Here is a 26,066-nt window from a genome sequence, read left to right on the forward strand (position 1 = left end):
TCACATTTTAGGAATAACAATGATCTTTAATGTTAACCAGAGTAGCTTTTTCAAGTACATGTATTGAGGATATTCTTTTTCAATATTATACAAGATGTGTTTGTGAAACACAAATGCCCCCGATAATGGCCAATTCCAAAGATAGCCAATGTTACCAGTAGAAAGATCTTGTCACAAGGAATGCTCAGGTGCAATATGAAAGCTCTAATATTGACCATTTAGAAGTTATGACCAATGTGAATTTTTTAAAAGTAGGTCAAACTCCAAGGTCACAGGGTCAAACATTTAGGTACCCACGGAAAGGTCTTGTCACAAGGAATACTCATGTGAAATATCAAAGTTCTAGCACTTACTGTTCAAAAGTTATCAGCAAGGTTAAAGTTTCAGACAGAATGACAGACAAGACAAAAGCAAATATGCCCCCGATCTTTGATCTCGGGGGCATAAAAACAATTTGTACGCATTTTACGTCAGACATCTAGGTAATTAGGTCTTTATTTTCTTAACAACATTAGATTTTCCCCACACCCTATACATGTAATTCATTATTTTTCCTCAGTTGTTTTGCAATATCTTGTCTACACTTGACGAATCTGTAAATGATTCACTATCATCTGTTTCACGATGTGGTTTTAATTCTGAAGCAATTTCTTTAGAATCTGATTCCTCTCGGAGGCCATCGGGGTTATTTGTTACTGTTAGTGTTACGTCTGATGTTTGTAAATACAGGATGCTGGACTTGACGTCACGATGAGAGTAGACTATTGGCGGCACGTTCTTGAGCTGTTCTCGTAACTGAAACATAATATCATAATAACGTAATGTCCACTCAGAAATGAAACTAGTACGTACCATTAAAACGTTAAAAAAAATTGCCATATGGAATCAACTCCGAAAAGAAACACTGTACCTAGTATCGTTTGTTGGTTTCTAAACATTTTTAAAATTGACAAAATTTACATCAAAAGACATCTCGCAGATACAGTGGGATATTACACTACATGTATTTCCACGGTGTATAAAGTTTTCTTACAACTTATTAGTCTACTATCGGTTTGTAAAACCTAAGGAGAAAATAGCTTTCTTCTCTGTCCGTCTGTTCCTGTCTGACTGTCCCATTGGTTTACCAGACTTCTTCCCATTATGCTTGTAAGGTTCATTTGAAACTTGCAGTGTACTTTCAGAGTAACAAACTACAGATCAAGTTCGAATTTTGTACTGTGTGATGGACAGGTGTTAAAAAAATTATTTTTTACATTTATCGCGATTGTGTTTTGATGGAAAGGCTGTAAAAGTAGGACATCTGAATAGAGGCAGTTGACGAAACTCAGACGCAGATTGTGTAAAAATCCCTTAATTAATTTTACAGTTCAAACTCATTAATCATCGCAAAAGGAACATAGCAATGAAAATATATATCAGATCTTGTTAATCACGCGAGTATTCTATCTGTTAATCACGCGAGTATTCTATCTGTTAATCACGCGAGTATTCTGTCTGTTAATCACGCGAGTATTCTATCTGTTAATCACGCGAGTATTCTATCTGTTAATCACGCGAGTATTCTATCTGTGAATAACGCGAGTATTCTATCTGTTAATCACGCGAGTATTCTATCTGTTAATCACGCGCGTATTCCATCTGTTAATCCCGCGAGTATTCTATCTGTTAATCACGCGCGTATTCTATCTGTTAATCACGCGCGTATTCTATCTGTTAATCACGCGCGTATTCTATCTGTGAGCGAAGTCTGATCAGTCGGTTTACCGCATTTCTGTAATCCGACTGAAATCACGGGTATTCAAAATCGGCCCTCAAACGGTTGAAATAGCATTACGAACAGGGTTGAGAGGCCTTTTATAAGTACATGTATTTAACTGCAGATATGAATGGTATATCGATGTGTTGTTTTGTGTTCTTTTTGCACGATTATTCAAATATTTTCCCCTCGTATTTGCGCAAAGACGGTGACCCAGATTTGATGCTTTTTTAACTGCATCGAAACTAGACAATGGTATGTCGCACGTTGACGGAGTACCACGTTTCCTTGGTTGTTTTTATAATTACTGTTATCAGACACAAATTTACTGTTTGACGTCTCAATATATGATCGAAAAATTCTTGAGATGAATATATAAAAAAAACTATTAAAAAAGAAAATAATAATAATCTCTTTCACACTGTCCATCAATATGGAGCGCCAAATTAACATAAACTCAAATAATTGAAGATATCTTCAATTATTTGAAGATATCATCAATTCATTTGATGCGCGCAACAATTTAATTAAAGATCTCTTCTAATAATTAATGATATCTTCAATTCTGAATTATTGCGCGCATCAATTGAATTGATGATAGCATTAATTCTTCAGCGGAATTGATGCGCGCTTTAATTGAATTAATGATCTCTTCAAATGAATTAATGATATCAACAATTGAATTAATGAGCGCTACAATTCAATTGAAGAGAGCAATAATTGATATAATGCGCGCATTAAATCAATTAATGAGAGCAATAATTGAATTAATGCGCGCATTAATTCATTTGATGAGAGCAATAATTGATTTAATGCGCGCATTAATTCAGTTATTGCTCTCTTCAATTGAATTAATGAAATCTTTAATTCATTTGAAGAGAGCAATAATTCTTTTAGAGAGAGGAACTATATAATTAAAGATATCTTCAATTCAACATATCCACAATTGAAATAATAATCTCTTTAATATTGAATTGTTGCTCTCTTTAAAAGAATTGATGCGCGCATTAATTCCTTATACAAAAGCATTGTAAATAATTAAAGATATCTTCAATTGAATTAAAGAGATCATCAAATTATTTATACCGAACTCTAAATTAATTATTGCGAGCAATTTTTCCACGAAATTGTTGCTCTCATCAACTGAATTGAAGAGAGCAATAATTGAATTAATGCGCGCATTAAATCAATTATTGCTCTCATTAATACAATTGATGCGCGTATTAATTCAATTATTGCTCTCTTCAATTCAATTGATGCGCGCATTAATTCATTTGATGAGAGCAATAATTGATTTAATGCGCACATTAATTCAATTAAAGAGAGCAATAATTGAATTGATGATATCTTCAAATAATTAAAGATATCTTCAATTATTTCAGTTTATGGTAATTTGGCGCTCCATACATCAAACATTACGAAACTCGAACTTGATCTGTAGTTTGTCATTCTGAAACTACACTGCAAGTTTCAAACGAACGGAAAACCAATGGGACAGATGACAGGGGGAGAAGTATTGTCCCCTTCGATTTTACAAACCGGTTGGGGACTAAAAATGTCTAAAATCGATGGGTATCAAACTTTTATCATAAAATATTATGTTCCACAAATATTTGTTTATTGAATTCATAAATAACACAGAAAATTATATGTGCTGTTGTGTTTTTTTGTTTTGTTGTTGTTTTTTTGTTGTTGTTTTTTTTTGTTTTGTTTTTTTTGGTGTTTCGTTATAATATCATTCATAATTCAGTCTACCTTATCAAAAAGTGAACAGATCATGAATGAACATAGACGAAAACTTCAAGACTGGATTTCACTATATCACCTGCTTCTGCTTTTCTTCCTTTCCTATAATATTTGGAGGAAAACATAGACACATACAGATGTTCTCCCACATCTTCAGTTTTAAATGTTCCGGTACCTTACCAGTCTTCTCCGTCTGACCTACAATGATTAATACGGTAAAATTAAAAAACTTTCTATAGCATGAATAATTTCACAGAAACCCGTAATGTTTCATGGAACAGTTGTCTTTCCTTACCCTTTGTGCACCAACTGACTAGGAGACCGACAGACACGGTTATCAGCACACCCAGAGCACTGAACCATAAGTAAGATATCCCATACAACTGGTTAACACCCTCTCTGAAATTCATAAAGTGAAAGACACCGGGTTTGATGGCCATAATCTGAAAACTATACGTTCTAGGAATTCTACAGAGTATATTTTCAATCTTTTGGGATTCCCATGCATGGCTTATTGAAATAATAAGTCATATTAAATTAGTTTAGAAGTACTGTAGTGTGTGAATTTAACAACCATGACTTTAGGCACCTGACGTTTGAACCCACACTCCCTATGAAGCCCCCCCCGGCCCTATTTTTAATGTGTATTGTATTGTATCTTGCTTAACGTCTCTCTGGAGAATTTTTCACTCATATGGAGACGTCACGAAGACCGGTGAAGGGCTTCAAATTTAGGCCTATACTCGCCGCTTACGGCCATTGAGCAGTGAGGGTTCTTTAGCGTGCCACACCTACTGTGACACGGAACATCCGTTTTAAAGTCATTACCTGTTTTAACGACTTCAATGGTCTGTCGCGGCAGGGCTTCTGCATGCGGGAAGTACACTCTAACCTTTAGACCACCACGGCGGTTTTTTTAATGTGTACAAACAAACCTAATAAAACATTTCCTGACAATTGATGCCGGATTACATGTCTGTGGTATCGGTGTCTGTTGTATTTAATCCAGTAAAACTCTGTAACTCAAGAGTTTGATAAAAGCGCAAAATGAGATTGAGACTTGTAAACTAGATACGATAGACATGGAATCCAAAAATTATACTTCTCCATAGCTTTGATTTGCAAATCAAAAACGAGGGTGTTAAATCAAAGGGAGCGTGGTTTCAAACAGCAGGTGCTTGTGACTTAACTAATTAATTCTCAGACCTGTACAGGTGCCTGTGACTTAACTAATTAATTCTCATACCTGTACAGGTGTCTGACTTAACTAATTAATTATCAGACCTGTACAGGTGCCTGTGACTTAACTAATTAATTATCAGACCTGTGCAGGTGTCTGTGGCTTAACTAATTAATTCTCAGACCTGTGCAGGTGCCTGTGACTTAACTAATTAATTTCCAGACCTATGCAGGTGCCTGTGACTTAACTAATTAATTATCAGACCTGTGCAGGTGTCTGTGGCTTAACTAATTAATTCTCAGACCTGTGCAGGTGCCTGTGACTTAACTAATTAATTTCCAGACCTATGCAGGTGCCTGTGACTTAACTAATTAATTCTCAGACCTATGCAGGTGCAAGTGACTTAACTAATTAATTTTCAGACCTGTGCAGGTGCCTGTGACTTAACTAATTAATTCTCAGACCTATGCAGGTGCAATTATCAAACCTGTACAGGTGCCTGTGACTTAACTTATTAATTATCAGACCTGTGCAGGTGCCTGTGACTTAACTAATTAATTATAAGACCTATGCAGGTACCTGTTACTTAACTAATTAATTATCAGACTTGTGCAGGTGCCTGTGGCTTAACTAATTAATTCTCAGACCAGTGCAGATGCCTCTGACTTAACTAATTAATTTTCAGACCTGTGCAGGTGCCTGTGGCTTAACTAATTAATTCTCAGACCTATGCAGGTGCAAGTGACTTAACTAATTAATTTTCAGACCTGTGCAGGTGCCTGTGACTTAACTAATTAATTCTCAGACCTATGCAGGTGCAAGTGACTTAACTAATTAATTTTCAGACCTGTGCAGGTGCCTGTGACTTAACTAATTAATTCTCAGACCTATGCAGGTGCAAGTGACTTAACTAATTAATTTTCAGACCTGTGCAGGTGCCTGTGACTTAACTTATTAATTCTCAGACATGTGCAGGTGCCTGTGACTTAACTAATTAATTATAAGACCTATGCAGGTGCCTGTTACTTAACTAATTAATTATCAGACTTGTGCAGGTGCCTGTGGCTTAACTAATTAATTCTCAGACCAGTGCAGATGCCTCTGATTTAACTAATTAATTTTCAGACCTTTGCAGGTGCCTGTGGCTTAACTAATTAATTCTCAGACCTATGCAGGTGCAAGTGACTTAACTAATTAATTTTCAGACCTGTGCAGTGCCTGTGACTTAACTAATTAATTATCAGACCTATGCAGGTGCAAGTGACTTAACTAATTAATTCTCAGACCTGTGCAGGTGCCTGTGACTTAACTAATTAATTCTCAGACTTGTGCAGGTGCCTGTGACTTAATTAATTAATTTTCAGATCTGTGCAGGTGCCTGTGACTTAACTAAATAATTCTCAGTTTAAGGCCACCGAACCCGTATTTCCAACAGTTCAAAATTAGTCGTTTTGATTTAGAATAGAAAATTCCTTACAGAGAATGATTGGTTTGGTTTGTGAAATAATCACTTGACATGATGACGTCATGAACACTTGCGTTGTTGCCGTTGCAGCCCATGGAGGAGGTAGGAAGACGGAAGTTCTGGGGTGAAGAGACGTATTTTCCTATTCCACCCCACATAGGGAAAGCGAAACCAAGCAAACCTCCAACCAATGCACCCTGGTTAGTTAAGTCATACAAGTAGAAAGTGTATCATTATTTTAAAAGGAAAAGTTCCGTTTAATTGCTTAGAACTTTGTTCATCCTTTTCAAAATCGAAACATTTTCTGTAATTTGAGGTTATAGTTTTTCAGATATATATAGTATCTTCTTTTGGTTTATGATGACCCATTTAAAAACTTACGACCCAATTAGAACTTGTAAAGCAGGCGCCAAGAATGAATACCCCAACAAGAGGGGCTCCAGCTGAACCGTTAAAGGTCAAGGACGCCTGTGAAACAGAAAGTAATTTCCCCATGGGATTATATTGTTCATCAACTCCATGTTTCCTCCGTAGGTGGATGATAGCTGATTGTATCTTTTAATTTTCTCAATACTTTTGCTTTAATAATTGACAAGTTGTTGAAGTGCTCATGACGGAAACAAAGAGACATAATGAAAATTGAAATTACTTTATTTGTTTCAAATGAAGCACTAGATGAAGTCACGAGATGTTTTGAATTAAATTTTTAATGAGCAGGAATGTATGTGAAGGAATTGACAGTTCTGATACTTCATTGACAATGCTGTAAATTATGCATTGCTTTTACCTGTAGTACAGTGCCGCCCATTTCTTTGACAGCAAACGCCATTCCAATTCCAAGAAATCCGAACAAAAAAACTAAAAAAAAGACCAGGTTAACTTAATCGATATTTACATGCCAACCTGATTCCCCCCCCCCCCCCCCACCCCAAAAAAAACTAAGTAAAAGTCATAGATATTGTGTGACTCAGATAACAGCCGTGACTCTTTCACGTCTTCGTGATGTCCATTACATATTGCTGACTGACAAGTATTATGTGTATGTCTGTTACAATCATAGCTTCGAGAGAAAAGAAGATACTTTCACAATAATTACATACATATTCTCAATCTTTATATCTTATTGATTAAAGATCATCAACTTGTAAACAATTACCAAGAACTCGAGTGACTATCGTGGCATTGCTCTCCGATAAGTAACCAAATTTCAGCTTTAGAAAATCCTCCCAAGTCACCGCTGCTAGTGAATTCAACATGGAGGACACGGAACTGTAATGTAAGAACAGAAGACTACAGTCCTCAAAGCTTCCTAAATAATAAAGCATTTTATTTTCCTACTATTCTTCACCTTTTAAAATCCAAAGAAAACAAACAAAAATGCAAATGAATATAAGTTTTGTTGTATGCCACTACGATATTTTCTTGCAATAGAACCACGAGAGCGGAAACAATTGAAAACATATATATGCGTTTTGTCTCCCACCGACAATCAAGACTGTTGCGAAAATGCATGAATGTTAACCGAATTATTCCCTTATAAGCTATCCTGGGGGGCGGGGGGGGGGGGGGACTTCTATATCTTCAGACAAATATTTTCATTTGCAGAACCTGAAACAATTTTGAGTACAACTAGCATCGAACTCTGCAAATTAATCCGCAACATTTACACAGGTGTGCATCTGAATGGCCTTGTTTATTTGGGGTTTTTTTGTGTGGTAATTCATTCACAAATGTTTTCTGCACTCATCTTGTCCATGCTCAATTACCTCCGTTCTCGAGAACAGTGGTGAAACGCCATCGTTACTACCGGTAGCTACTGTATCGCAGTATATGTAGAACTCTGTAGGTACTAGGTACCTGAGTATATATAGAACTCTGTAGATCCTCGGTACCTGAGTATATGTAGAACTCTGTAGGTACTAGGTATCTGAGTATATGTAGAACGCTGTAGGTCCTAGGTACCTGGGTATGTGTAGAACTCTGTAGATCCTCGGTACCTGAGTATATGTAGAACTCTGTAGGTCCTAGGTACCTGAGTATATGTAGAACTCTGTAGGTATGGTACCTGAGTATATGTAGAACTCTGTAGGTCCTCGGTACCTGAATATGTACAGAACTCTGTAGGTATGGTACCTGAGTATGCGTAGAACTCTGAAGATCCTCGGTACCTGAGTATATGTAGAACTCTGTAGGTATGGTACCTGAGTATGTGTAGAACTCTGTAGGTACTAGGTACCTGAGTATATGTAGAACTCTGTAGGTATGGTACCTGAGTATGTGTAGAACTCTGTAGGTACTAGGTACCTGAGTATATGTAGAACTCTGTAGGTCCTCGGTACCTGAGTATATGTAGAACTCTGTAGGTCCTCGGTACCTGAGTATATGTAGAACTCTGTAGGTATGGTACCTGAGTATGTGTAGAACTCTGTAGGTCCTCGGTACCTGAGTATATGTAGAACTCTGTAGGTATGGTACCTGAGTATGTGTAGAACTCCGTAGGTATGGTACCTGAGTATGTGTAGAACTCTGTAGGTCCTCGGAACCTGAATGTGTGCACAACTATGTGGGTCCTTGAAACCTGAGTGTGTAAAGAACTCTGTGGGCCCTCGGAACCTGCGTGGTACTTGGTACTTTTTGCTTTGCAAACATTTACATCTTTAACCAGATGAATACTACTTAATTTCCTCTGCTAAATTTCAGACTGGCGAGCAGCGCTTCGGTCCTATATGCCCAGTGATTCTTTAAAGGGTGATCTGCTACTGTATGTACTCATTCGTTTGTGTGCACAACTCAGAGTATCTTTTTTCTTTACTGTTTTTGGTTATCTCATGTACTTGGTTTTTCTCATTTTTTCACTAACTGCAATACAAGAGAACTTTACTGCATATTCATGTTTCTATGCATTTGTAATTATATAAATGTACATGTATCGTGTTCATAATCTCCTTTGGGAGGAAATAAAGTATGAATGAATGAAAGACGCCATAAAACGAAAGCTAATTTATATGAATTATTCTAAAGCTCTTGATTATGAAAAGAAACTCTTTTATGTAATTATAAAGCATCAATTTAAAGCTGAAGTTTAAAGCTTTCTAAAGAGCTCTCTCTCTTTACGCCTGTACCATGTGTTTGGGATATCTCTTGAGAAATGGAGGACTAACTGACGATGGAGTCGGTCTATATCGGAGAGAGCGTCTTTATATGGCTATGTATCGTGTCAATGAATGGTACTTTTTCATGCCTTTGTCGATGGTGCTGTATTGTGAATTTGGTATTGGTGCTTTACCATGCCATTGTCTGTGATGATATCTTGTGCTGTATTTGGATGGTCTATGATGATATTTTGTGCTGTATTTGGATGGTGCTTTATCATGCCATTGTCTATGATGATATTTTGTGCTGTGTATGGATGGTGCTTTTTCGTGACATTGTCTGTGATGATATTTTGTGCTGTATTTGGATGGTGCTTTATCATGCCATTGTCTATGATGATATTTTGTGCTGTGTATGGATGGTGCTTTTTCGTGCCATTGTCTGTGATGATATTTTGTGCTGTGTTTGGGTATTGCTGTATCGTCCCTGTTGTAGGTGGTACTTCACTGTATCGTCCCTGTTGTAGGTGGTACTTCACTGTGTCGTTGTAGACTGTGCTGTGTTTGGGTATTGCTGTATCGTCCCTGTTGTAGGTGGTACTTCACTGTGTCGTTGTAGACTGTGCTGTGTTTGGGTAATGCTGTATCGTCCCTGTTGTAGGTGGTACTTCACTGTGCCATTGTAGACTGTGCTGTGTTTGGGTATTGCTGTATCGTCCCTGTTGTAGGTGGTACTTCACTGTGTCGTTGTAGACTGTGCTGTGTTTGGGTATTGCTGTATCGTCCCTGTTGTAGGTGGTACTTCACTGTGTCGTTGTAGACTGTGCTGTGTTTGGGTATTGCTGTATCGTCCCTGTTGTAGGTGGTACTTCACTGTGTCGTTGTAGACTGTGCTGTGTTTGGGTAATGCTGTATCGTCCCTGTTGTAGGTGGTACTTCATTGTGTCGTTGTAGACTGTGCTGTGTTTGGGTAATGCTGTATCGTCCCTGTTGTAGGTGGTACTTCACTGTGTCGTTGTAGACTGTGCTGTGTTTGGGTATTGCTGTATCGTCCCTGTTGTAGGTGGTACTTCACTGTGTCGTTGTAGACTGTGCTGTGTTTGGGTAATGCTGTATCGTCCCTGTTGTAGGTGGTACTTCACTGTGTCGTTGTAGACTGTGCTGTGTTTGGGCAATGCTGTATCGTCCCTGTTGTAGGTGGTACTTCACTGTGTCGTCCCTGTTGTAGGTGGTACTTCACTGTGTCGTTGTAGACTGTGCTGTGTTTGGGCAATGCTGTATCGTCCCTGTTGTAGGTGGTACTTCACTGTGTCGTTGTAGACTGTGCTGTGTTTGGGCAATGCTGTATCGTCCCTGTTGTAGGTGGTACTTCACTGTGTCGTTGTAGACTGTGCTGTGTTTTTGTAGTTGTGCGTTATTGTGCCCTCGTCTATCGTGCTTTATCTTTTCCCATCCCCTTCACTATTGCTCCATGTATTCGGACTACGCGGTATGTAGAATTTAGTTCCGTGAAGTGACCTATTATACATCTATAGTTATTATAGGGAAAGCTGTTTTACAAATACCATGGTCAACATAATCAAGATCCACAGTTCGAAACCTCTACGAAAAGTACTTCAGTGAGATAAATCGTTGTCAGTCCTCTATCTAGAACACTGCATTAAATAAGACGACTACCTTATAGGCTCTCTGTGATGTACTTATTCGGTATTTGAAGTTTTCCAAAGATGAGAAAGCATTTGATACATTCAAAAATGTAAAACTTTCCGACTTTCGTTTCTTTAACGAGAGTTTTGATGTTAACTATTAAGTAGAAGTTTGGAAGCGCTAGGTAAACCATTATCATGTTATCACAGAGACAGTTAACATGCATGCGTTTTGCGACCAAGAGAACGTCGTACAGTCAGTCTGATATAAGGTTGTAATTCTGTCGTACAGTCTGATATAAGGTTGTGATTCTGTCGTAGTCTAATATAAGGTTGTAATTCTGTCGTAGTCTGATATAAGGTTGTAATTCTGTCGTAGTCTGATATAAGGTTGTAATTCTGTCGTACAGTATGATATAAGGTTGTAATTCTGTCGTACAGTATGATATAAGGTTGTAATTCTGTCGTACAGTCTGATATAAGGTTGTGATTCTGTCGTACAGTCCGATATAAGGTTGTGATTCTGTCGTACAGTCCGATATAAGGTTGTAATTCTGTCGTACAGTATGATATAAGGTTGTAATTCTGTCATAGTCTGATATAAGGTTGTAATTCTGTCGTACAGTATGATATAAGGTTGTAATTCTGTCGTACAGTCTGATATAAGGTTGTAATTCTGTCGTAGTCTGATATAAGGTTGTAATTATGTCGTACAGTATGATATAAGGTTGTGATTCTGTCGTACAGTCTGATATAAGGTTGTAATTCTGTCGTACTCTGATATAAGGTTGTAATTCTGTCGTACAGTATAATATAAGGTTGTAATTCTGTCGTAGTCTGATATAAGGTTGTAATTCTGTCGTAGTCTGATATAAGGTTGTAATTCTGTCGTACAGTCTGATATAAGGTTGTGATTCTGTCGTACAGTCTGATATAAGGTTGTGATTCTGTCGTAGTCTGATATAAGGTTGTAATTCTGTCGTACAGTCTGATATAAGGTTGTAATTCTGTCGTAGTCTGATATAAGGTTGTAATTCTGTCGTACAGTATGATATAAGGTTGTAATTCTGTCGTACAGTCTGATATAAGGTTGTGATTCTGTCGTAGTCTGATATAAGGTTGTAATTCTGTCGTACAGTCTGATATAAGGTTGTAATTCTGTCGTAGTCTGATATAAGGTTGTAATTCTGTCGTACAGTATGATATAAGGTTGTAATTCTGTCGTACAGTCTGATATAAGGTTGTAATTCTGTCGTAGTCTGATATAAGGTTGTAATTCTGTCGTACAATCTGATATAAGGTTGTAATTCTGTCGTAGTCTGATATAAGGTTGTAATTCTGTCGTAGTCTGATATAAGGTTGTGATTCTGTCGTACAGTCTGATATAAGGTTGTGATTCTGTTGTAGTCTGATATAAGGTTGTAATTCTGTCGTACAGTCTGATATAAGGTTGTGATTCTGTCGTACAGTCTGATATAAGGTTGTGATTCTGTCGTACAGTATGATATAAGGTTGTAATTCTGTCGTACAGTATGATATAAGGTTGTAATTCTGTCGTACAGTATGATATAAGGTTGTAATTCTGTCGTACAGTATGATATAAGGTTGTAATTCTGTCGTAAAGTATGATATAAGGTTGTAATTCTGTCGTACAGTCTGATATAAGGTTGTAATTCTGTCGTACAGTCTGATATAAGGTTGTAATTCTGTCGTAGTCTGATATAAGGTTGTAATTCTGTCGTAGTCTGATATAAGGTTGTGATTCTGTCGTACAGTCTGATATAAGGTTGTAATTCTGTCGTACTCTGATATAAGGTTGTAATTCTGTCGTACAGTCTGATATAAGGTTGTAATTCTGTCGTAGTCTGATATAAGGTTGTAATTCTGTCGTAGTCTGATATAAGGTTGTGATTCTGTCGTACAGTCTGATATAAGGTTGTAATTCTGTCGTAGTCTGATATAAGGTTGTAATTCTGTCGTACAGTCTGATATAAGGTTGTAATTCTGTCGTACAGTATGATATAAGGTTGTGATTCTGTCGTAGTCTGATATAAGGTTGTAATTCTGTCGTGCAGTCTGATATAAGGTTGTAATTCTGTCGTAGTCTGATATAAGGTTGTAATTCTGTCGTAGTCTGATATAAGGTTGTAATTCTGTCGTAGTCTGATATAAGGTTGTAATTCTGTCGTACAGTATGATATAAGGTTGTAATTCTGTCGTACAGTATGATATAAGGTTGTGATTCTGTCGTACAGTCTGAGATAAGGTTGTGATTCTGTCGTACAGTCTGATATAAGGTTGTAATTCTGTCGTATCTGATATAAGGTTGTAATTCTGTCGTAGTCTGATATAAGGTTGTAATTTTGTCGTACAGTATGATATAAGGTTGTAATTCTGTCGTACAGTATGATATAAGGTTGTAATTCTGTCGTACAGTATGATATAAGGTTGTAATTCTGTCGTAGTCTGATATAAGGTTGTAATTATGTCGTACAGTCTGATATAAGGTTGTAATTCTGTCGTACAGTATGATATAAGGTTGTAATTCTGTCGTACAGTCTGATATAAGGTTGTGATTCTGTCGTACAGTCTGATATAAGGTTGTGATTCTGTCGTACAGTCTGATATAAGGTTGTAATTCTGTCGTAGTCTGATATAAGGTTGTAATTCTGTCGTAGTCTGATATAAGGTTGTAATTCTGTCGTACAGTATGATATAAGGTTGTAATTCTGTCGTACAGTATGATATAAGGTTGTAATTCTGTCGTACAGTATGATATAAGGTTGTGATTCTGTCGTACAGTCTGATATAAGGTTGTGATTCTGTCGTACAGTCTGATATAAGGTTGTAATTCTGTCGTAGTCTGATATAAGGTTGTAATTCTGTCGTACAGTATGATATAAGGTTGTAATTCTGTCGTACAGTATGATATAAGGTTGTAATTCTGTCGTACAGTATGATATAAGGTTGTAATTCTGTCGTAGTCTGATATAAGGTTGTAATTCTGTCGTAGTCTGATATAAGGTTGTGATTCTGTCGTACAGTATGATATAAGGTTGTAATTCTGTCGTACAGTATGATATAAGGTTGTAATTCTGTCGTAGTCTGATATAAGGTTGTAATTCTGTCGTACAGTCTGATATAAGGTTGTGATTCTGTCGTAGTCTGATATAAGGTTGTAATTCTGTCGTACAGTCTGATATAAGGTTGTAATTCTGTCGTAGTCTGATATAAGGTTGTAATTCTGTCGTACAGTCTGATATAAGGTTGTAATTCAGTCGTACAGTCTGATATAAGGTTGTAATTCTGTCGTAGTCTGATATAAGGTTGTAATTCTGTCGTACAGTCTGATATAAGGTTGTAATTCTGTCGTAGTCTGATATAAGGTTGTAATTCTGTCGTAGTCTGATATAAGGTTGTGATTCTGTCGTACAGTCTGATATAAGGTTGTGATTCTGTTGTAGTCTGATATAAGGTTGTAATTCTGTCGTACAGTCTGATATAAGGTTGTGATTCTGTCGTACAGTCTGATATAAGGTTGTGATTCTGTCGTACAGTATGATATAAGGTTGTAATTCTGTCGTACAGTATGATATAAGGTTGTAATTCTGTCGTACAGTATGATATAAGGTTGTAATTCTGTCGTACAGTATGATATAAGGTTGTAATTCTGTCGTAAAGTATGATATAAGGTTGTAATTCTGTCGTACAGTCTGATATAAGGTTGTAATTCTGTCGTACAGTCTGATATAAGGTTGTAATTCTGTCGTAGTCTGATATAAGGTTGTAATTCTGTCGTAGTCTGATATAAGGTTGTGATTCTGTCGTACAGTCTGATATAAGGTTGTAATTCTGTCGTACTCTGATATAAGGTTGTAATTCTGTCGTACAGTCTGATATAAGGTTGTAATTCTGTCGTAGTCTGATATAAGGTTGTAATTCTGTCGTAGTCTGATATAAGGTTGTGATTCTGTCGTACAGTCTGATATAAGGTTGTAATTCTGTCGTAGTCTGATATAAGGTTGTAATTCTGTCGTACAGTCTGATATAAGGTTGTAATTCTGTCGTACAGTATGATATAAGGTTGTGATTCTGTCGTAGTCTGATATAAGGTTGTAATTCTGTCGTGCAGTCTGATATAAGGTTGTAATTCTGTCGTAGTCTGATATAAGGTTGTAATTCTGTCGTAGTCTGATATAAGGTTGTAATTCTGTCGTAGTCTGATATAAGGTTGTAATTCTGTCGTACAGTATGATATAAGGTTGTAATTCTGTCGTACAGTATGATATAAGGTTGTGATTCTGTCGTACAGTCTGAGATAAGGTTGTGATTCTGTCGTACAGTCTGATATAAGGTTGTAATTCTGTCGTATCTGATATAAGGTTGTAATTCTGTCGTAGTCTGATATAAGGTTGTAATTTTGTCGTACAGTATGATATAAGGTTGTAATTCTGTCGTACAGTATGATATAAGGTTGTAATTCTGTCGTACAGTATGATATAAGGTTGTAATTCTGTCGTAGTCTGATATAAGGTTGTAATTATGTCGTACAGTCTGATATAAGGTTGTAATTCTGTCGTACAGTATGATATAAGGTTGTAATTCTGTCGTACAGTCTGATATAAGGTTGTGATTCTGTCGTACAGTCTGATATAAGGTTGTGATTCTGTCGTACAGTCTGATATAAGGTTGTAATTCTGTCGTAGTCTGATATAAGGTTGTAATTCTGTCGTAGTCTGATATAAGGTTGTAATTCTGTCGTACAGTATGATATAAGGTTGTAATTCTGTCGTACAGTATGATATAAGGTTGTAATTCTGTCGTACAGTATGATATAAGGTTGTGATTCTGTCGTACAGTCTGATATAAGGTTGTGATTCTGTCGTACAGTCTGATATAAGGTTGTAATTCTGTCGTAGTCTGATATAAGGTTGTAATTCTGTCGTACAGTATGATATAAGGTTGTAATTCTGTCGTACAGTATGATATAAGGTTGTAATTCTGTCGTACAGTATGATATAAGGTTGTAATTCTGTCGTAGTCTGATATAAGGTTGTAATTCTGTCGTAGTCTGATATAAGGTTGTGATTCTGTCGTACAGTATGATATAAGGTTGTAATTCTGTCGTACAGTATGATATAAGGTTGTAATTCTGTCGTAGTCTGATATAAGGTTGTAATTCTGTCGTACAGTCTGATATAAGATTGTAATTCTGTCGTAGTCTGATATAAGGTTGTAATTCTGTCGTAGTCTGATATAAGGTTGTAATTCTGTCGTACAGTCTGATATAAGGTGATTCTGTCGTAGTCTGATATAAGGTTGTAATTCTGTCGTACAGTCTGATATAAGGTTGTAATTCTGTCGTACAGTATGATATAAGGTTGTAATTCTGTCATACAGTATGATATAAGGTTGTGATTCTGTCGTACAGTATGATATAAGGTTGTGATTCTGTCGTACAGTATGATATAAGGTTGTGATTCTGTCGTACAGTATGATATAAGGTTGTGATTCTGTCGTACAGTATGATATAAGGTTGTAGTTCTGTCGTAGTCTGATATAAGGTTGTAATTCTGTCGTACAGTCTGATATAAGGTTGTGATTCTGTCGTAGTCTGATATAAGGTTGTAATTCTGTCGTAGTCTGATATAAGGTTGTAATTCTGTCGTAGTCTCATATAAGGTTGTGATTCTGTCGTACAGTCTGATATAAGGTTGTAATTCTGTCGTACAGTCTGATATAAGGTTGTAATTCTGTCGTACAGTATGATATAAGGTTGTAATTCTGTCGTACAGTATGATATAAGGTTGTGATTCTGTCGTACAGTATGATATAAGGTTGTGATTCTGTCGTACAGTATGATATAAGGTTGTGATTCTGTCGTACAGTATGATATAAGGTTGTGATTCTGTCGTACAGTATGATATAAGGTTGTAGTTCTGTCGTAGTCTGATATAAGGTTGTAATTCTGTCGTACAGTCTGATATAAGGTTGTGATTCTGTCGTAGTCTGATATAAGGTTGTAATTCTGTCGTAGTCTGATATAAGGTTGTAATTCTGTCGTAGTCTCATATAAGGTTGTGATTCTGTCGTACAGTCTGATATAAGGTTGTAATTCTGTCGTAGTCTGATATAAGGTTGTAATTCTGTCGTACAGTCTGATATAAGGTTGTAATTCTGTCGTAGTCTGATATAAGGTTGTAATTCTGTCGTACAGTCTGATATAAGGTTGTAATTCAGTCGTACAGTCTGATATAAGGTTGTAATTCTGTCGTAGTCTGATATAAGGTTGTAATTCTGTCGTAGTCTGATATAAGGTTGTAATTCTGTCGTAGTCTGATATAAGGTTGTAATTCTGTCGTACAGTCTGATATAAGGTTGTGATTCTGTCGTACAGTCTGATATAAGGTTGTGATTCTGTCGTACAGTCTGATATAAGGTTGTAATTCTGTCGTCGGGATGCGGGGAATATGCACACTGTAGAGTGTTGATGCTTTTTACAGATCGAGATCTGAATTCCTTCATGGTGGTCAGGACTTTCGATTTACTCCGAAACGGTCAACACACCATGCCTGGTACAAATGTTGTAGTGGTAGTCCTGAAGAATTGTTGCTACTTCTCGGAGCAATTTTAATTAAAATTTGCTCCAAAGCAACTGCATGCCAAGTCGTGTTTTTATTTCAATACAATTACGACTCCTACTTTTGACAGGCTAAGAAAGTATGCATTAAGGGGCATACAATTATTCTCTATAGAAAAGAGTACGTGTTATTCACCATTATTGTGAAGTTTTAAGCTACATGTGTATATATGAATCTGCTTGTCAAATTATCATTTTATGTTTACTTTGATATTGTATAATATGTCACCAGTTTTTAATTCAAAATATGGGTTACGAAACTGTTAATACTATACTATGACCTTATAATCGTCTCTAACATGTCTAAGCAACGCCTTGACACTAGTACAAGATGGGGCTCGCCCCTAACATGTCTAAACAACGCCTTGACACTAGTGCAAGATGGAGATCGCCCCTAACATGTCTAGGCAACGCCTTGACACTAGTACAAGATGGGGATCGCGCCTAACATGTCTAAGCAACGCCTTGACACTAGTACAAGATGGGGCTCGCCCCTAACATGTCTAAACAACGCCTTGACACTAGTGCAAGATGGGGATCGTCCCTAACATGTCTAGGCAACGCCTTGACACTAGTACAAGATGGGGATTGTTGGCAAATAAAACGTGTACCTATACAAACCTTGATGAGAAAAGGTGTTATTTATTGCCACGGGCACTGGAAGTTAAAGTAAATATATAGTATGTGCATGTATAAAAAAGGAAGGGTAGGACACTCTTTTTTAGACAAATTCGGGTTTGGGTTATTGTGGATGTTTCTCAAACAGCCTGATGCGATGAATTGTTCACATATGCCTTACTTTCAATATCTGTAGGGTTTCGTTTCGTTCCAATGCCGTTCATTCGAAGAAAAAGATGTTTTTACACCTCCAAGTGTCTAAGAATTTCGCTAAACTGTCTTACTTCCGGTTTAATCGCACCGAATCGAAAAGGAGTAGATGACCCCTATTGATTTTTAGGTCACATGGTCAATCCACTCTTGACATAGGAAGATATTGTCTGTTCAATATTTTGAACTGATGACACTACTATCAATTAAATGATGTGCGGTGTATACCCCTTTTCAATTTTGCACCGGGGGGGGGGGGGGGGGGGGGGGGGGCATGTGTGTTTTACAAACATCTCTTGTTCACAGTATTCCTTATTGCAACACTTTTCCGTGGGTACCAACATTTTTTACCTCGACTTTGGAGTTTGACCTACTTTAACCTTGTCAATAACTTTTGAACAGTAAGAGCTAGAGCTTTGATATTTCACATGAGTATTCCTTGTGACAAAATATTACATTGGTTTTTTTTTCAGTGTTAACTGATTACGTTGTGATCATATTTTGTTTAGGGATGCCCAATTAAGCAAAATTGTTGCTGGTTCCCTTTGTAGCATATTGCGCATTAAATCCTTATTTGTAGTGTTCACTGAATGATGATGTGATCACTTTTATTAGGGATACCCATTTGTTTTTTGTATTATCAGGCAAGAACCTATTATGGAGAGCCATTCCTCCGTCACGGCTGCCATTTCCGAGTGGGCGGAGATTCAGTTTGCCAGTAGAGCTCACCTGGATTTTTCATTCATTTAATTGCTATTACAAATATAAATAAACATTATCTTATTTTTTTCCGAGTGTACATCTGGTCTCAGGGTTCACTTTGGGTTATGGTTTTTCTCCTTGCACTAGTTATGAGCAGCCGTGATCATTACCGCCAATAAATCTAATAAGCTACAAATCTGTCTATTTTGTTTTGTGTGTACCAGTTTGCTTGCCCATGTGTATACCATATTTTGTCTTTGATAATAGAATTTTGGCAACTTAACGCTGCTGCTCACCAAAAAATAATTTTACAGTAAAACACTAGATTTAAGAATTTCTGAACGAAATGTTAAATGAAAACGTATTTGAAAGAATAACTCAACACACAAGAAGACTATCTATAGTGAATACTCTGGTCTGGAAGCGACATACGGATAAAAGGCTTTTCCAATCTTTACACAGGAATAGATATACATTATTTTGATTGCTTTCCAAAACTGATAGACCCAGATTAAACCATGCAACGGATTTTTAAAAAGTCGCATTTCCAAGAGATATCACGATAATATAATTATCATTGTTTCAAACCAGTGAAAGTGAAAAGTACTACCTTAAGGCGCCACTGAACATACAGGCTACAAATAAGCCAGGCAAACCCGGTAGATCTTTGAAGACTTCCAGTACAAAATATGGTAGGAGCTGAAAAAAGGGAGCGAGATTACATGATTATGTTTTACTTCTAAATGAATGCACTACATTGATATCTGGAGTACTAAATACAAGTTCAGACATCGATAAAAGAACATTTAAAAAATAAAAATATAATGTGAAAGTTCAAGATCGACATCAAATCCGAACATTGTACGTGTAAGATGTAGAGGGTAAGTTTGCTTAGCATCGTATCACATTCTGTCAAAAGAAAAATGTTGGGTTTTTTTTAATACTGATTAATTTGTTTTGAATTGTTAATTAAAAGAAAAAAACATATACACTTTAGATTTAACTTGTGGAAAATTGCAGTACTTCAAATGAAGGTAGAAGAATGACTCAACTGAAAACGCTCTCTTCTGTATCTGTACTGGTAACAAATTCGAACATTTCCAATGTTTTTAAAGGGTCGTAAACAAACATGGAAGATTAAAATATTGCACTTTAAAACCTCATTCTCATGCCAAGAGTGGTAGCAAAAAATGAACGAAGGCGGATCGATGAAGTTCAAGTTTATATTGGAAATGGAGCGATCGAAGCTGAATTTAATGTATTCGTTTCAGTCTACAATATTGGCTAACTGCAGTGTGGATCTGAGAACTACATTATTGTGTAGACAGTCCCAAAAAGATCTACACTGCAGTACTCTCAGCTACATACATACACGACATAGCTAATGATTATACGCTTGAATGAGTTAATGACATACATGACACATGTGCACTGAAACGTACCTGGTTAGGATTTGCTACGTCATTATTTTTTAGCGGATCACAAGTGACGTAATTGGCATAAAGAGCCAATCCAGTGAGCGAACACAGCGTTATCAAAAGGAACATCCCTGGGACATTGCAAATCAGAGCGCTGAAAAATGCCCATTTTATTTTTACATCACACAGATATTGCTGAAATATATCAATATATAAATAGATAAAACACATTCGTTATCGCTACTCTTCATTATTTTAATTACTCTTTCATTGTTAAGCAGACTCACCACCAAGTTAGAAAAAAAGTCTAGATATTTAAAAATCGTAGTCCCCCCCTTTTTTGCCAATGATCGTTGTCTGTTATTTATTTCCATATGCTAAATATTAAAGATATGTTAGATGACTGCCTCCCCCCACGAATTTTGATCGTGGTAGAGAATGAGAGGAATTTAAGGTTGATGGTTTTGAATTAAACCCATGTGGAGCGAAGGATGGATTATGGTATGACGTCGTTCGTCTGTTTGTCCCGACCCTGTATAGGCAAAATGCACCGTAAGCTCCAGGATCTTACTACTCAGTACATTTGATCACTATAATGAGAGGAAGATGGCTATATCGTTTTTCAAGGTAAAAGTTGTAGTATCAGTTAATAGGAAAACCTAATAGGCAGAATACAGACCGAAGTATTGGGGCTAGAACCGACAAACTTGGTACACATACTCCTCATGCCAAGTGGAGGACTTTTTTTGTTCTTCAAGGTCAAGGTTGTAGCATCACTTAGTAGGAAAACCTTGTAGACAGAATACAGACTGAACCCCTGAGGCTAGGACCGTCAAACTTGGTACGCATACACCTTATGCCAAACGGAGGATGCCAATTATTTCTCAAGGTCAAAGCTGAAGGTCGTAGTATTACTTAGTAGAAAAACCTTGTTTTCGTTACGAATACAGATATTGTCCTAAAATTTGATCAATAGCTTCCTCTCGGAGGAATATAAGTTAAGTTTGCATTTCAGCTGGATTTGTGCACCATGACCTACTTTAGTGCTAAAAGTAAGCCAAATAGTTTTACTGGACTTTTTAAAAAATCATGTATACAGATATTGCACTGGAGGTCTAACGGACGTTTGCGGTACTCTTATTTATGCTTGTTAAGAATTTTATACAATCCAACTTCCAACTTCTCAGACGACTGTCCCACCCGTTTTAAACAAGATGTGTTTGTGAAACACTGATGCCCCCGGATTACTACAAAGTGGAATTCATTTTAGTGAATAATCAATTTGAAGGTCACAAGGTCAACAAATTTGGTACCAATGGAAGGATCTTGAAACAAAAAATGCACAAATATGAAAGATATGGTTTATATTAGAATTTTCTAAAAGTAGGTTAATACCTGATCAAGTATTTTGGTATTCTATCGAAAGATCTTTCCACAAGGAATACACATACGAAATATGAAAGGCCTACCTATTATGGTGTAAAAAATATTAGCCAGGTTAACGGGTTTTTTTTTTTATATTTCCAATGCACAAGGTCAACAAATCTGGTATCGTTGAAAAGATTTTCTCACAAGAAATGCACATGCTTAACATAAAAACAGTACCTCTTACGATTCGAAAGATATGGCTTATATTCAAATTTTCTTAAAGTAGATCAAAGGTCAATGTTAAGGTCACCAGGTCAAATGTTTTGGTGTCAATGGAAAGGTCTTGCTACAAGGAATACACAAACCAAATATGAACGATCTACCTGTTATGGTGTAAAAGATATGACCAAGGTTAAAGTGTTTGCCACAGACAGACAGACAGGCCAAACTCTATATGCTTCCTAGCTGCAGAACTGTAGCTCTCTGAAAAAATATTTTGACATAACAGAGAGCTACAGAGCCACCCCTTATAAAAACCTTCGATTTACGGCGCACAAAAAGCTGTGCACGGTTGAGGACTTATATCGTTGTATTCTTGAGTTGCTGTCTCATAAATTTAATATCAAAAAATTCTTAACATATTTCCCTACTATACTTGTGTCTAAACATACCTTCAAATATTCATTAAAGCCCCATACGACCTGAAAACTCCCAGCTTCAAATGATTTCGTTTGTTGACGTAGCCATGTTAGGTAGCCGGTCAATTCGAATCCTGGTTAATTTCCATACTAGCACAATATCGTCTAGATGTGAACTAATATCCCCACAAACATTTTAGCTAAATATTTTAAATAATATATCATCCCAGTGCCTTTAAATGATAATTATTCAAATAGCTAAACTCACGGCAATGCGGCTTTCATTAGTCTGGTCCGCTCTCCATCCCTACCACACGAGTGTTAAGGACTTTAGTAGCATTTTCATGAATCAAGAGCTTATTTTACCTTTAGAAAAACTTTATTTTTTTAATTTCTATAAATTATTCGTATTGATAATAAATGAAGAGCGAATACATAACATATAACGTTTATGAATAGATACCAACAACAACAGGGTACGAATTGACCGGCTACCTAACATGGCTACGTCAACAAACGAAATCATTTGAAGCTGGGGTTTTCAGGTCGTATGGGGCTTTAATGAATATTTGAAGGTATGTTTAGACACAATTATAGTAGGGAAATATGTTAAGAATTTTTTGATATTAAATTTATGAGACAGCAACTCAAGAATACAACGATATTAGGCCTCAACCGTGCGCAGCTTTTTGTGCGCCGTAAATCGAAGGTTTTTATAAGGGGTGGCTCTGTAGCTCTCTGTTATGTCAAAATATTTTTTCAGAGAGCTACGGTTCTGCAGCTATATGCTTCCGAATCTTCAATTCTGGGGCATAAAAACGATGTTACTTGCCCGCCTGACTAAAACCGTGTTATGTTGGGCAGTAAATTTGCAATGCTTACAATCTTGCATCTTTCAGGGACCGAGCAGAAGAAAACCTCTGCACCATTTGCTGGTCCACGGTGTAGGGATACAACCATACAAAATATATCCCGATAGTCAAAGACCAAAATGACTGTCGAATGTGTGGATCTGGATCAAAACTGAAAAAAATACAATAGCTATGATGAATATCCTTATTTCTTCCAATTTCCATAACTTCCACCCGTCATAAAAGAAATGGATAGTTTTGAAGCTTTAAAATGTCAATCCTACTTAAAGAAATTAATCCTTCCGCCTTCATAGTTGATATTCCACATTTCTCCAAGGCCACCTACTTTAATGCATCCCTAAAGAAATTGAGATGCAATGCTTTTAGTGCGAGAAGCTGATGAGTGTGCATATTTAACATATTTTCAGAATACAAATGACAATTCATAAATTGATTTTCAAACCATTTCGATTATTTATGAGTTATTTCCACTTTGTTAACGCACTAAGAAACTAAATCCTAAAGATTATATGTATTGTAAGACCTGAATAAAGACAGCTAACATTCCGGCAAACATGACCAGGGTCTGGAAAACGTCGGTCCATATGACGGCTTTCATCCCTCCCTATAAATCAATCATAGTTCGATATGGAGTGTAGAAAACATGCCACGGTCTTTAAATTTACTGCTTGGATTTTTATTTTTATTTTTTTTTTGTTAAATTGTTTTTTTTTTTTTTGCTAATCATATGCGAGAATATACCAACCAACGTTGTGTAAAATGTGCAAACTCCCCCCACTGCTAAAATGATTGTCCAAACCGGAAGCCCTGTTACTGAAAGACGAAAATACAAGTGTCTTAAATTATTTAGAAAAATGGAAATATAACGCACATTTTTAACTGAAAATATCATTAAGCATTTGTAATACATATAGATGCAATATTCCCACAACAGAAATCCGAGTTTTTCCAGAATGTGTCATTGTACTTCAATATATTAAAATTAGATTTTCAAATGCCTGTTCATGTACGACGGTTAAGGCGAAATATGTCGAGTCAATTTTCACAATGAAAAATAAGGAGTTATTAAGGAAACACTGTCTAGTTGGGATTTTAAGGGGAGGGGGTGTTTCATTTTGTAAAGATTTTTTTTTTTTTTTTTTTTTTTTTTTTTTTTTTTTTTTTGCATTTGAGGTGATTAACCACAATGGAAACCCGGATTTCCACTTCTTGTTTTCTCTATGGTAACCTTTAAAGCTCCAATGTGTTAGTTTTCCCAGCGTGTAAATTTCTCACGTGCATGCAAATCAGCAACTTGTCGCGATGCTAACGTGTGCATGTTGTGGGGAGTATTGAAATTAACATGGAATATCATACTTTTAGTCAGTATGTATGTCGATTTTATATTGTCATTTTTATTTCAAATATAAATTTGAATGCAGGAAATCACTGTCTAGTTTGTTAGGTATATGTGAGGTGATTAACTACAGTAGAAAACGTGATAATTAATTAATGCTTCACTCTTATGCTAATCATCACGTTTTCCTCTGTAGTTAATCACTTCACACAATTAAACAGTGGTTCCTTGAATTATCGACATAAAAAAAATACAGTCTAGTAGAAACTGAAATATACGTGCATGGGGGTCCATGTTAATTTTCATAGTTCCCGCCCACTGACGTCATGACAAGTAATTTACATGTCGATGTAGTATACATGTGGAAACTAATGTATTGAATCCCTAAAGGGTTATCACTGTGAAAACAGTTAGAAATGTAAATATAGTTTGTAAGATGTTATTCCCCCTGCATTTCTGGATATTTCGCTTTAAATAAACGTTTATAATGAAGCCCTTAACATATGCCATTTCTATAGCATTGAACTAATCATTACAAAATGTATATACCTGCTGCTAGTGCAGTCGATGGACCGTATAGCACGATACCCATCCCCATAATCTACAATATAAGCTTCAAACAAATGATACATACTAGCTGGGGGTCATAAACTTGACAACTATTACCAGTACAGAGGATGCATATCGATGCCGGTCTTACCAGTCGTAAAATGAACAGTGCTGCTGCGAACAAACGGACAGATTTGGAATGGAATCTTAGTTCAAGGTACTGAAAAAAAAGTATGAAACAAAAATTAGGAATGAATAAAAACATAATATACTATAAAGTGAAATAAACTGGTTTTCTGCCCTCGTCCTTTCTATGTACAGCTCACCTCATACACACTAACGATTTTCAAATTAAAGAACATCGGACCGAAAAAGAAAGCTCCTGTCAGAGGGGCTAAAATAGCCCCAAACACAGATATCCAGTATTGGCTTCCATATTCGTAGATTTCTGCCGGAGTGCCCAGTAAAGTGGAGGCCGAAAAGAAGCTGGCGAGGACCGATAACGCAACAGGAAGTGACCTCATGCTGCGGTCTGCCATTAAAAATTCTTTGTTTGTTCGTTGCTTTCCTCCAGCAAAAGCATAATATACTCCTATTCCGGCGGAAACCAGAAGCATCGCTCCAAAAACGATGTAGTCTGCTATTTGAAATTTGTTTTCTTCCATTTTTGTATAATTCTTTCACTTCACATTAAAGTCGTCCCTCACGCTTTATCACAAAACATTTGCACCTACACGATGTGAAATGATTTGATATATATTTTGTTCGCCCTTTCTAATCATTTCGGTTATATGTTACCCCGCGCACGACGTGTCTGATAATAGACT

At 36.6% G+C, this 26,066-nt stretch overlaps 1 protein-coding gene across 1 annotated transcript; it reads right to left on the reverse strand.

Moving 5' to 3' along the window:
• LOC125647742 (sodium-coupled monocarboxylate transporter 1-like) lies at positions 1-26,066 on the reverse strand. Its single transcript, XM_048874541.2, has 16 exons — positions 25,566-26,066; positions 25,391-25,459; positions 25,240-25,291; positions 24,100-24,167; positions 23,878-23,958; positions 23,618-23,691; positions 23,365-23,505; positions 20,501-20,630; positions 19,669-19,757; positions 7,307-7,419; positions 6,938-7,008; positions 6,532-6,618; positions 6,163-6,347; positions 3,801-3,904; positions 3,585-3,703; positions 1-795 (listed from the first exon to the last, which is right to left on the reverse strand). Exons 1-16 carry the CDS (start codon positions 25,902-25,904, stop codon positions 556-558), a joined length of 1,962 nt encoding a protein of 653 aa, XP_048730498.1. The 5' UTR covers positions 25,905-26,066; the 3' UTR covers positions 1-555.

The sequence above is a fragment of the Ostrea edulis genome, chromosome 6 (assembly GCF_947568905.1).
Source record: "Ostrea edulis chromosome 6, xbOstEdul1.1, whole genome shotgun sequence".
NCBI lineage: Eukaryota > Metazoa > Mollusca > Bivalvia > Ostreida > Ostreidae > Ostrea > Ostrea edulis.